General features: G+C 40.9%; 2 protein-coding genes across 9 annotated transcripts in view; one reads left to right on the top strand and one right to left on the bottom strand.

Moving 5' to 3' along the window:
• The window catches only part of LOC119442655 (E3 ubiquitin-protein ligase NEDD4), a 42,828-nt gene extending 38,562 nt beyond the window's left edge, over positions 1–4,266 (top strand). For all 6 annotated transcript variants that reach the window (XM_049662282.1, XM_037707614.2, XM_037707615.2 and 3 more), the window contains one exon: positions 390–4,266. The gene's annotated coding sequence lies outside the window, so the exon portion shown is untranslated. The remainder of the gene's footprint in view (positions 1–389) is intronic.
• LOC119442660 (uncharacterized) overlaps positions 4,206–13,555 on the bottom strand; it is a 22,907-nt gene continuing 13,557 nt past the window's right edge. For all 3 annotated transcript variants that reach the window (XM_049662286.1, XM_049662287.1, XM_037707623.2), the window contains exons 5-8: positions 13,008–13,148; positions 12,257–12,330; positions 9,798–10,116; positions 4,206–8,745 (exon numbers count right to left, since the gene is read on the bottom strand). In XM_049662286.1, the coding sequence (XP_049518243.1) occupies positions 8,656–8,745; positions 9,798–10,116; positions 12,257–12,330; positions 13,008–13,148 (624 nt within the window). In that variant the 3' untranslated portion in view covers positions 4,206–8,655. The remainder of the gene's footprint in view (positions 8,746–9,797; positions 10,117–12,256; positions 12,331–13,007; positions 13,149–13,555) is intronic.

Below are 13,555 nucleotides of genomic sequence, written 5' to 3'. Positions count from 1 at the left end.
TGTGCACCTTTACTACAGCTACCTTTGTAAAGTGGATGTTAAGGCTGTTTTTGGTCAAGCTTAAAGGTAACATCATAGACTGGTTTAAAACTTTCAGAAAAATTAATGCACAGCTACGGTGCCAGGTGTCACATTATACATGTTATAATATGCGTTACAGTTTGAGGCCTGGTGTTGTACCGGCCTATGAGTTACTCCTGTAAATTTTGCTCTGATCAGTGTTTCCTTTAGGTCTGAAGAAAAATAAGCAAAGTATAAAAACTGGCATGACTGTTACCTTTAACTGTATAAGTATGCATATCTATAAGGGTTGCCATGATAATGGTGTAGATTGCAATGCCTGTTGGAGTTCAAAGTTAAGCCATTATTCACGTGCGTTTTTGTTGCAGGGACAAGACCTATGTGCATGTCCACAGGGTTTCAACAGTCGTGTACGCCATCTTATCTCGTGTGTCAGCACAAGAACAAGTTTTAGTCGCCCACATGCAACAAGTGCCTTTCTGCTGCTCATCCAGCCAATGGGGGCCACGATATAAGCTTGCTTTCTTCTTTTTGCTCTTGTGTGGACTATTGACCAACCTTGCCCAGCCTGATGGGGTATTCTTGTTTGTGCCTTTGCAGGCACGTAGTAGTAGCATCTCTCAATCATTCATCTGGTTTTGGCAGGCATCATTGTTTTGCCATTTTGGTTGAGGGTTTCTTATTTTAGCTTCATCGTAACCCAGTCTTCTGAGGCAGCAACCAGTCGTATGTCTTGTTGGTTGTAGCAAGTGCTCATTGCAAATGCTGCTATTTGGACTTGTCGGAGCAAAGTACATAGTGCATTGGAGACAAGGACAGCCAAAAGAAATAAGACGTACATAGATTCACGTGTGCCATTTCTTTCTGCTGTCCCTGCGCACAATGTGATATCTATTCTGCTTGTTGAAGCCACGTGGATAAAATTCTGATCTTGAGGATAGCCACGCATCGCTAGAGGCTTTTTACCTCATATTGATTGAGTGAAGATCTTCAAAAGTATAAACTGCAGGAGGCTGACAACTGGCATATTAACTAGCACAATTTGTTTACTCCTGTGTGATGAAGCAACTGCTACAAGCTTCTCCTTGGTGACATTACATACGGAGTTGGATGCACTCAGTTTTGTCCTTGCGTTTTCTTCAACAGTTTGAACAGCATTCAGTGTGTACCTGTTGTTGACAACAGCAACATAATTATAGAGGGCGCCACACAGTGGCACCTGTAATGTCTTTTAACTAGTCAGTTCTACGACAAGCCCTTCAGGCTGTCGGTTTATGTCAGATTGATAGTTTCAGATTCTGAAATGAGAGGTGCAGTTTGTCGAGCAATGGAGAGTGTTGAACATTGCGGAAACCTTGTGAAAAGAAGTGTTTTCTTCTTTCTGGTTTATGAATTCATGTTTGCAAGACCTGTGTGTTCGGGAATCATCACAAACTGTAAGCATAAGTGCCAGTGTGAGCTCACGTGCTCGTGTGTACACAAGCATGCTCAGCTCCACGTATATTAGTTGGAGAAGCACTTGTTTCAATGTTACTGTATTGCACGGAGATTGTCAATGGTCGTTGTCACTGCACCTGATGCTCTCTTTCAGACTAGTTGAGGCATGTCTGCAGAGAGAGGTATTGTTGAGAGATTGTGAAGCAAATATGTTGCATTTGCACGAATATAACATGAGGTATTTTTTTTATATGTTGTGCTTTAGTATGCAGTGAGCTCAACTACTAGGCAACTGGACTTTGCAGAAAAGCGAACTTTTCGATGTCGTAAGGAGAATGTCAGTGTACATGCGTGGGTGGGAGTGAAGTCGCTATTAAGAAGATGCACGCCAATGCAACTTCACTTTTACAAGCACAGCTATCCTGGCTGGCTCGTGGCATTTCATGGGCCATTTCTGTCAGTTTAGTGGTGGGGTGTTACCGTGATGCACACCCTTGCAAGCTGTGGTGCATGTGCAAGTTTCATGGAGTCATGTATCACTGTTGCCAATCACACATTACGCCTTGCTAAAGCACTAGAAGCTGATTAATAGGCTTGAGTTTCACATTGTTACGTCACATTACAATGGTAACATTGATTTATTTTCTTACTTGTCAAGTCTCGCATTATATTCGTGTAAATGCAGCATGTTGCTCCAGCATGCATGGGTACATTGAGGGAATCAGAGTGGCCTCAAGAAATGTCGCGCAGCATGTGTGATTGTGCTTTACCATGCACCAAGTGTTCTCCATTGCAAACAGTTTGAACTGATGACGTGTATTGTCTACTGTGCAGATGCAGCTAGGGCTGCAGTGTGTGCGAATATTTTGCATTCTCCAAGCGCACAACAAAGCGGTGTATAGCGCTACAGTATTCAAGCACATTCATTTGCAATTTGGCCTAGTTTTTACATGATTGTGACGACGAAGGCTAGTACGGGGCCTCGAGAGCACTGCTCTCAGTGGAATTAGTGGGTGATAAAGTTTATTGTCTGCATGCACAGTGTGGTTCTTGATGTGCCAGTTTCTATCAAAGGCGGCTAGCACTAGCGTGAAAGACTGCATTCCTGTACATTGCATCCCTACCTTGCTGCTTTTAAACCAAGGTGGAGCAAATTGCTGCACAGTAGCTCTTGTTGACAAAAACCCTTAGCTAAGTCATTAACGCACTTGTTTGAACTTTTATATACATATATATGTGAAAGTTGTTGAACTCCTTTGAACATGCAGCTCCATCTAAGTACGACTGAAAAAACAAACAGCTCTATATGCAGAAACTCGCTTTTGATATTGCTGCTTGTCAAGCAAAAGAAGCACTTACATTATTTAGGATTTTTCAGTGCGTCATGTCTTGCTCTCGAGATTTTTAGTTAGCTTTTATGGGAATAGAAAGCTTGTTTTGTATATTATTTCATACATGGACTTGTGTTTGGGTTATCGTGACTTTTGAATTGCTGTACTGGAGGAGTTATGCCATTTGGGTTAGGTTGAGTTTTGAACTGTGTAATATACAGCCATTTATTAGAGCTTTACTTAGAAGGATCGAGGTTATTATTGATTTACATATTTACGTGTATGTATATTGTGTGTTCATATACTATCCAGACTTTTTGGCTGCTTTATGTATTATGTGAGGCAACCATGTGCAACAACAGTGACACTATAAAACGACGAAGTTACTCCATTTAGCAAGGTTAGTACAGCCATAACCATTCTGAAAAAAAAAAAAAGTATTTCTGTGAGGACTTGATGGAATCTTGTGGTACTTAATTCAGTTTTTAATCGTGCTTTACTTCTCAAAGCCTTGCATACGGGATCGTGTACAGCGCACAAGTAGGCAGCAAAGCACCATATAAGGGGTATATATATGCTTTGTAATGCATACTTTAGCTTGTGTCGGACAAGTTAGCCTTCAAAAGAAATGTGCTTGACAGCTGTTCCTGCACAAAACCTTTTCTTTATAATCAGTCAATCTCCTCTACCAGTACTACCAGCAGTTTTTATGACCTTTACCTACCTCTTGCAAAGAAAGCCAGCTTTGAGCCTTGTATATCTCGACATGCAACTTTACTAGACGAGCACATGAAGGAAAATGTTTGAGCATTGGCACCTTTTCTCTTGCCATGTTGACACAATATATATATGTTGACCACGCACCAGCACAGAAGTTGAAAAGTGGCAACACTCGCAGCATACCTGTTTGCCTTATGCTTGAACTCTGCAAACAGGATTGGAATATTTCGTGCCATCACACGAGGCAGCAGTTGGCTTCTGATTGTTACAGAACAGCACTTGCTGACAGCATGTTTGCTCAATTTAGGAGTTGAAGGCACATTATCAGTTTAATTACTTTACGCACTCAGCTTCTCCTGTTGCTGGATTTTATGCTGCCCTGCTTTTTTTAATGGAACTGTGCCGAGTTCAAGCAAGATTTCACTTTATGCATGTGATTATCGAACCCCTTTGGAGTGCACGCTGTCTTTTTACGATTTCATTTCTTATTTTGCTGTTTTGGCACGCACATATCTTTACAAGGAGCCTGTGAAAAATGCTGTTGCTTGATTTTTTTTTACTGACAAACAGTGCACCCAAGTGTTTTCACTGTGTGCATTGTGTAGGTCCTTTTTCTCCATTGTTAAAAATGCAAAATTTTCATGGCAAACTCGCGCCTTCTGCTCGAGCTTCAAGTCACGCACCGAGTCATTCAAGTTTGTGTACAATAAATAGCGTTTGGCAGATGCCTTTATTTATAAATAAAACTTAGAACTGACACGTGCATTTGGGTTGTTTGGGGAGGGAAGACTCCGAAGGCACATGATTGTTCAGAGGAGCTCCCAGGAATGAAACTCATTTCTCCATCTGGAAACAAGCTAAATCGAAGCTCGTTGTTCAACATGCTCATCTTATTCGTGTCAAGTAATACTGGATAAAGTCCTCATGTCTGTGTGCACACTGCCTGAGATGCTGAACAAAAATGGAACCCAAATTGTTGTTAATGTGATTCCATCTGCCAGTGCTAAGTCATTCAGGGACACACAGAGGAGCTGTCCAGTATTACTAGGCAGAAGATGTATTGCCCAGACTAATTAAGTTGGGTGGTGGGTGCATGCACCCATAGTGACAAAACAACACAATAACAATCGTCAAAATCGTGATAAATATGCACTTGATTCAACAACACACAAGTTTGCACATAAATTAACTGAGATGATGCAGCATCATTTTCTTAACACTGCACCTCATGTTTTGCTCGTCACATTCGAGGGTGCCTTGTAACAGATAGACAACGTGCGTTGTTTTGTGATTGGTGTAAATAGTGTGAACTGTACCTTACAACTTACATGCCAGTTGAAAGATTGCAGTTGGCACCGTAGTGTTCTAGAAAACAGGTGTCCATGTTTGATAGGTTGCTGCATGATTAAGCGTGATAATTTCGAGTCAAGCTTAAATAAAGCATAGTTCACTTTGGGCCTAGGGAATCTTGCATGAGGAGGCTTGTGGTTAACACTCCATAGCATGATCACAGAATAAGGTTGCAGAACTGTGCTTTCCAGGGCGACAAGTTGGTGACAGAAATGTTCATGCAGTAGCTGAGAAGTCCAAAGGGAACTTGTCGCAAGGCAGTTCCATGCAATTTTCAAATGCAACCCATCAGCGCTTCAGTGACTGGCACCTCTCTTTTATATTGTGTGATGCGATCTGATCATCCATTTGCAGCCTTCTGCTCCAGTCTGACATCTAGTCTTGCTCTGTGAATGCGACGGATTGAAACTAGGCGATAGCAGTTTCAGCAAATAGAGGACTTTTCTACACTTAGCACCGATCCTGTCTACTTTGGGCTTGTGCGTCGAAGTGAGGACCTTGCGTGAAGCCCTCATCTCCTTTTTGCTGATGTGTGGTACATCCCTCGCTGTGCCACAGTGCATGAAGTAGTTGTAATACAGCAACAAGGTCAAAAGACTTAATAGATAACGACAGCTTTTAAGATTATCTGTGCATGCGCATCAATGACAGCAGAGTTTCTTTAAACAAGTACTGACACATATTTTCGAAGTTGTAGAAATTCTACCACACGTTCCTTGCACGTAAAAGGATGAAGGTTGAGAAATACATCAGATATTTTAATTTGATACTAAAGTTGGTCTTGAAATGCCAGACCTGGCTTCATGAACATTATTGTGACATCATGATACAGAGCAAGATTTGCCAGCATTGCTTAGCAATAACGCTAGCTATGATTACGCTGCTCATAAAGAAATTAACTAACATCAGAAACGCATCTGTTTCTGGCTGCGCTCACATATGGCAGTTGCAGCCATTGCGAGAACAGAGCGAGCCAGTGTTTCACAATGTCGTGACGTGCCCAGCTCTTGGGTACCGAAACTGGTTGATAGAAACAAGTACTACAGTAAGTTATTTAGGGCACTCTGACGCTTGACAGCATTCTTTCTTGGGTCTAAAGAATTTACACCTTCGTTTGATTAAAAAGAAACAAATTACCAAGTCTGAAAACGTGACGTCGGTACCGCATTGAGAGTAGCAAAGATGTATGCTAATTGTATAACATACCGAGTAGCCCTGTCTCAATTGCAGTTTTTCGTAGTAAAAAAACAGACTTGGGAAAACTGGGAGATATAAAAGAAATGTGACTGACTGCAAGCAAAGGCTGCTGTGTAAAGGTCAGCGCAGTGAGGTACTACTATTGATTGGAACATGGCGGCACCTTGTTATAGCCAGCCACAAGTGCCATTGTTTTTTATCTGTTCTGCACACTTCATAATAAATTGCAGCAGGTGGTGTATGAGATAGCGTAATCACAGCATCAATTTGGGCAGCTACACTCTACACACTGCGTAATTTCCTTGAAGAAAATGAAGCGTCTATAATGCTTTCCAGAAATGTGAGGTGTGCAATTGTGATAACAGTGACATAAGCAACAAACTTTCGATTCCCGACATGTCTGTGTGTACGCATAAATATAGATAACAGACCATGCATTTGTGCATTCAGTGAAGACAAAAAAAAAAAAAAAAACAGCAACCAGCACAATATTAGAAAACATTGTACACTCGTATAAAAATGCATTCTCTTTCCGATTGCACAGTCAACCCCCTCCCCAACCACCACAGACAACTACCAATATATGTACAATGTGCTCTTCTTTATAGTTTTCATAATGCACTGCAGGCACTCTTGAGCCTAAGAGGCAAATATTCGTAAGAAATAAGACTTTCTTTTTCTTTTTTCAATCAAGGTCACACTCCCTCCAGGGTGTTCTATAACATTAGTTTTCTCCATTACTGGATCATGTTACATTATCAGCTAGCCCCTGAAAGGTATGCCACAGAGAGTGACACCAAGTCAGTTTAGATTGGTAGAATTTTCATCAAAAGCTATATTTCCATTTATTTTGTGGAAAATTGTTCACTATTAGCAGAAAAAAAGTAAGGTAATCTCACTGCAATATGGTAGGACTTCTTTCAAAACTCTATTTACATTTATATTGTAGAAAAATGTTCGCTATTAGCAGAGAAAAAGTCCATTAAGAGAAAAACGAACCTTCACCAAAGCTGTGACAACAATATTGGTACGACGTCAGAGATTTCACTATTTTAACATATTTTTGGCAAGCTCAGTCCATATGTACTTCCAAATGTGATTTGATCCTCCTTTTATTGTGAAGCAAACACTGTCGAATTCCACACCTGAAGGAGTTCGTGGGGGAATAGTGATGCAGTGTCACTAACAGTTCTTTTTTTTTTTTACATCAGCTCTGGCCTACCAAGTCATCACTCGTAGTAAGACTGGTCTTTCTATCATTACAAAAGTTTAATCTACCAATCTAGTTTAACTTGGTGTTTCTCATTAGTAGCCCTCTTAACAAAGACAAACCGCCCCCTTCCAGAGCAGTGTTCAGTATGCTGGACAGTGCTCACAAACTAGGGCTTTGGTCCTCTATTGGCATGGAGCACCTACAGTTCCTTTCAAGAAAGTGTGGCCAGGGCAATTCTAATAAAAATGGCTCATCATCATACACTAGGAACATAAAAACCACAGCAAACCAGGTTGAATTCGATAAGGCCAGCACAACGTCAAATCTAAAACCTGCCTCAAGGCACTGCTTTGGGCTTCTCACATTTCTTTTGACTAGTAATGATGGCGTAAAGTGCGCCATGGGCCGCTGGGTGGGCACAGCACCACAGGGGCACAATGCGGGGTCAGCACATAAAGACATTGATGCATGCTTGCGCCCTCCCCCCTTACATAGTCTCGTACAAAGATTATTAGAGGGCAATCTGGCACTGCTGTTCAAATACAGTCAAACCTTGATAGAACAAATTATCAGATATAACAAACTAAATTTAATGTCCATTGCCAATATCAGCGTGTAACAAACATGCGCTTAAGCGAATATCGGATATAGTAAAGGAATTATGTTGATGTGACTTTGTTATAACAAGGTTCAACTGTACCATGAAAATTTGCAGGTAGTGTGGACATTTTTCCTCATCCGGCCAGTGAATATTACTGAGAATACGTTGTGGCTCTCTTCATCACCCTTTGATATGCAATTTCTTTCGTCTACTTGTATCACCACATTCGCTTGCAATATTTAAAAGTTAAAATTCAGGAGTTGATGGAATTTCTTTCAAAATTTAAGTTCACTATGCGAGTGAGTGTTTGATGCAATGAACTGCAACTGCTAAATCTGGCTATAGCATTTGACCGCGATGCCCATCATTGTCTTTTACGTTCTGTAAAATTCCTCTTTTTTTTTTTTTTGGTACTGCATCATGAAATGTGTCGCACAAACAAGGCATGCCCTTTCTTTGTCATCTAGTGTGCCTCGTTTGTGCTGCATATCGCATAACCCAGAAAACAGCCAAATGACAGCACTTTGAGTTCAACATTTGAAGCCACGAGAGTGAAGCCAGAAATATTGTACTATCCATCACAACCGTGCAAGTTGCACGCAGCAGCAGGCTTCCCTCTAGTTAATCTTTGTATGCAACTCTGTCCCACCCCACCCCAACCAGCGGCCGTGCTTGTGCAGACTACATTCTCTGTTGCCAGCCGCGCACTCCTCCGCAGCAGTTCATGTCCTCTCCTTGACGGAGACAAGTGCAGCACTCTCTGGCATCACCAGGACGTGCAAAGACTAAGCAGGCACTGGCGGCTGCTGCTGCTTGGTGGCCCCCTTGGTCTTTGCGAGCACGGCTGACGCTTCATCCAGGACCTGCTGCACAGTCTGCAATACAAAAAAAAAAAAAAAAGCATCACAGGTGGGACTGATTGAGAGAAGACTTTGGGAAGGAGTTGCTGGCACAGGACTGAGTCGGGTGGTGCAAGAGAGGGTCACCAACGTCTAGCGTTGGGCTAGTTGGTGCTACACTACCAAAGTGTCGCAGCACATAACAACAAGGACAATCAGGAACGGAAACCCAATGCACTCGGCTAATAACAAAGGGCTGTGAGCGTTCATTCCCATTGTTCATGTTCTGACACAATGCAAAACTTAAGGCAAGGGAGGGGTAATTGGAGACTGCTGGGAAAGACCCTTGTCCTGCAGTGGATATAAATTAGGCTAATAATGATGGTGATGAAAAGAATTATTACAGAAGACATGCAACACCTTTTATGAAAGGCTTAGAACTTGTTGGGCATTAAAGGGCATCTCTTTGTGAATGTGTTTCCGACAAAAGGTTTCGTAGTTGTCGGCAATTGGCAATGGACTTATCAGCAGGAGAGGCTGGTGGAGGAGCAAGGATGAAATGGTCAGCCCCAACTCTACAAACAAGGTGGTTTATCATTACACCATGTTAATTCTTTTGAGATCCAAGAGCTGATTTCTACTCTATCCTGCGCACAGTAGCAGATTGGGCACACACTGCATTTTGTGGAATAGATCAACAGCTCAATTACATTTTGTTGCAAATCCATAATGTCAAGTGTTTGTGTTAGGAACTTTCAGCTAAATAGTGCAGCTAGTGTGACTGTGTGATGACATGTATGCTCAGCTTACACATGCAGCTAAAGAAGAAGCATATTTAGCCATAGCTGTCTATTGGACTACAAGTGAACTGTGTGCAAAGTATGGCCAACAAGATACTAAGGGCATGTTCCAGTTCATTCCAGCAAGCAAAGTTATATACTGTGATGTCTAAAATGCGAGCCTCTTGGCTGCTTATAGGAACATAGACCTGAACATGTTTCTACATTCATTTCTGCCGATAAAAAAAAATATATAAATGTCAATACAGTATTTTTCTGTATAGAAAGACACAAGTAGAGGCTCAGCACCTGCACTGCAACTTGCAGTTCGAGTTCACAGTAGCTCAGTCGTTCGAGGAGGGATTTCATTGTCACATCGTCCACGTGGCAGGACAGCTCCTCACGCAGTTTCCTCAGTCGATCCTGCATTGTTTCTGTGCGTGTGTTCACAGTGCATGATCCGTCGGGCTGCTTATGGCTTGGCTCCATGGTGTCTTCAGTTTGGCTGGCAGATTCAGGCTCTCTTGTTTTATCCGTCTCGTCCTCCTCGCTAGAACTGTAGTGGTACAAGAGAGCCGATGCTGGCCTTGGCTTATCTATCTCGGACTTTGTACCCACCTCTGTTGGTCTGGATATGGAAGACATTTGGGGAATTAGATATACAAACGCAATGAAAATAAATAAAAGCCACATAACTGGTAATATCTAGCATTTCTGTTTTTCGTGTCTTGAAAATTCAACATAGTAGTTTACTTCGATTTCATTACAAGGCCCCAACAATTTTCATATAAACGCTTTCTTGTTTGTTGCAATAGCTAATCACACTCGCATAGGCATGACAGAGTGCATCCGAATGAAGTAAACCTTTCACTTGAAAAGTGATATTTTGCAGGAGCTTTAAATGCGCCTCATTGCAACAGCTCTCGTAGCAATATCACAGATCATAGCTAATTCGCATTTATTTAGTTTGCTGTAAATGCTTGTGTGATCTCTGTTATCACTTACATGAAACTACAGCTGGCATTCACTTTTTTACTGCAGAAAAATAATAGGAGGGAGGCACCACTGTTGTGTCTCAATAGGACAAAGTATGTTGCAAGCAATTTGTCAGGCAAACTCAAAAGCCCTGTTTGGATAACTGTTATGTAACACATTCACATGACCATTGCTGGAACTGAATGCACATGATTATATGAAACACTGGAAACTTTACTGTTGCACTTTGCACCAACATTAATAAATGCTGCAAATACTAACACTTTAATTATGCATTATTTTCATTTTGACACTATTTATTTATTTATTTATTTATTTATTTATTTATTTATTTATTTAAAAATACCTTACAGGCTCCTAGAGGCATTGTGTAAGGGGGGAGACTACAATCAAAGATAACTTATACAAAAGTTAAAATACACATGAGAATACATATACAAAAATATCGGGTAAGAAATGCGTTAATATACAGTAATGTAGTGTTACAGTATGTACAAGGAACAAGCCGAACGCTTTTGAAAGTGACAGCTCAATCAACAACAAAATTTCACACAGAAAAACATAATTAATAAAATTTCAGAGCGAGCAAGACATAGTTAGACTATAAGAAAACAATATTTACTGCGTAGTTGCACATTAATAACGGGAAAAGCATAGACAAAAATAATAAGTTAGGTTATGTGGAGTTGTAAGAAAAATGCGTTTTAAGAAGAAGCCGGAAGTTTTCCTGGTCCCTCTCAAAAACTATGGCGTTAGGAAGGTCGTTCCAAAGACGAATGGCTCTTGGAAGAGCGGAGTAATTAAATTAATTACTAGTCTTTCTGTAGATGCGCATGAAATTGGACATATTGTACAATCGCTGTGACCTGTAATGAGGAGTTTCAAGAGGCAGAACTGATGGTGCTGTGTTATGGCTGTATTTATGAAATAAGAATAGCAGGGCTATATCATGACAATCATGCAAGAGCTGTAGTGAGAGGTCGAGTTTAATTTGTGTAATGCTTTTAGTATAGTCATAACAACGTGAAATAAAACGCGCGGCTCTATTCTGAATCGCTTCGAGTTTTTCAATCAAATACTTTTGATGGAGAGACCAGACGTATGCAGCGTATTCAAGCTGAGGTCGAACCAATGTTAGGTAAGCTAGTTTACGAATATCTTTAGTAGAATTATGTAACTTACGGCGTATGTACCCTAATGATCTCAAAGAATTGGCGCATATGCATGCAATGTCCGTTGACCACGAAAGAGTCGAAGTTAGGTTAACACCAAGATATTTATATTGAGTGTCATGCAAAATAGTGATGTTATCTATGTGATAAGAAAACGTAGAGTTAGTATGCTTGTGGCTAAAAGAAATAATTTTACATTTAGAAACGTTAAGCTTCATTAGCCAAGTGTTACACCAAAAAGAAATAAGTTCAAGATCTTTTTGGAGAGTTGCATGATCATCGGCACTCTTAATGGAACGATAAAGAATGCAGTCATCCGCAAAAATGTGCACGTGTGAGGAAATGTTATTCGGTAAGTCATTAATGTATACATATATTAGAAATAGTAATGGTCCAAGAACGCTGCCTTGTGGTACACCTGAAGTAACGTGTAACGTGACTATATGCCAATTGCTTCCCAGTTCAGCTGTCTAAAAATGTTATTTGACTTCTAAAACATGACATGCGCTAACTTGTATTAATTTTTCACCAAACACTAGATGATTTTTCTGCGTGAGAAATTGTAAGGAGGGCAAATATAAATGAATTAATTCAACTCACTCTGACTCCTCAGTAACCACTTCCTGCTTGTGAGCAATCGGGACCTTCTGACTGCTTACTTCTTGAGAAAGAGACTGCAAAATGAGGGTGATAGTTTAATCACATTTATCTCTACATTAAATACAGTTGCTTTCATTCATGCTTGATCTGGTTACACAAGTATACGGGTTACGTACAGTGCTCAGCGATTGAAGCACGATAATCAGGCCACATTGCGGCCAGCGCTTTTTGTGCCACTGGTGAGCACTGGGTGATCGCTGGGAGGCCAGATGCATTCACAATGCATAACAAAGGCCCTCACTTTCTTCGTATACCATAATGCATCAGGTCGATGTCCTCGGCACCCAGCGGTGGCGTAAAAAACACCAACAACCATGCTGGCCGTTTATTTGTTTCCGTCACTGAGTATTTGTACAGCGCTTAAACTAGTGAAGTCGGTGAATTTCTGCGTTCAAATATATTGCGCTCAAAATTTTCTAAATTCACTTTTGCTTTTTCTTAATCTGTTTGCTGCTGTCCCTGGAGTGTTCTGTTTAACATCCTTGTGAACCAGCATATAAGAGCCTACAAAGTTTAAGAACAGGATATGGGGCTCTATAAACAAATACGTAGGCATAATAGCCTTTGCAGACTAGCAGTAAGATTTTTTTGTTGCAAAAGCACAAAAAAAAGGAACAAACTAAATTAAGCTAAACCAGAGTCCTTCCATGTTTTTTTGCTAAACTGAGCTTTGAAACAGCACGAGACATACTTTGGGCATCTGCGACTTCCGCTGCGGCAGTCGTCTCCCCGCGGGACCTTTGGCTCGATTTTTAGTGATGCTTTCGAGTGGCTCCTTGCCAGGGATGTCTAATGTTGGATCTGGAACCTGAGGACTGCTCTCAACATTTGCCTGCATGTGCAAACAGAAAGTGTTGAAATGTTTGATTGCAGAAACTTTAACGTAGAAGACAATGTGCAAATCTGAAGCGTCAACAGCAGCGTCTATCACCTGCAGCGCTCCTTTCTATAACAGGCAATTATGGAATAAAGTGCTTCACGTTAAAGAGACTGACAATCACCCAGAGCATATGTATTCTAATGCCACGGTGATGATGGAAAGAGTGTGTCTCGCAATAATGAGAGCAAGTATGATTTTATCCCTTTCATGAAGGGTTTGTACTGTGTATTTAAATCGATGCAAAATAACATGAGGTGACACTCTGTAATAAAATGCTGTCATTAAATGTGTGTACATCCCAAGTACCACAAATGTACATGCCTCAGGTCTTGTCAAATGGACTTTTTGTAGATTAACAA

The sequence above is a fragment of the Dermacentor silvarum genome, chromosome 2, assembly GCF_013339745.2.
Source record: "Dermacentor silvarum isolate Dsil-2018 chromosome 2, BIME_Dsil_1.4, whole genome shotgun sequence".
Taxonomy (NCBI): domain Eukaryota; kingdom Metazoa; phylum Arthropoda; class Arachnida; order Ixodida; family Ixodidae; genus Dermacentor; species Dermacentor silvarum.
Note: the sequence above shows the minus strand (reverse complement) of the source record. Positions and strands in the feature narration are given on the sequence as shown.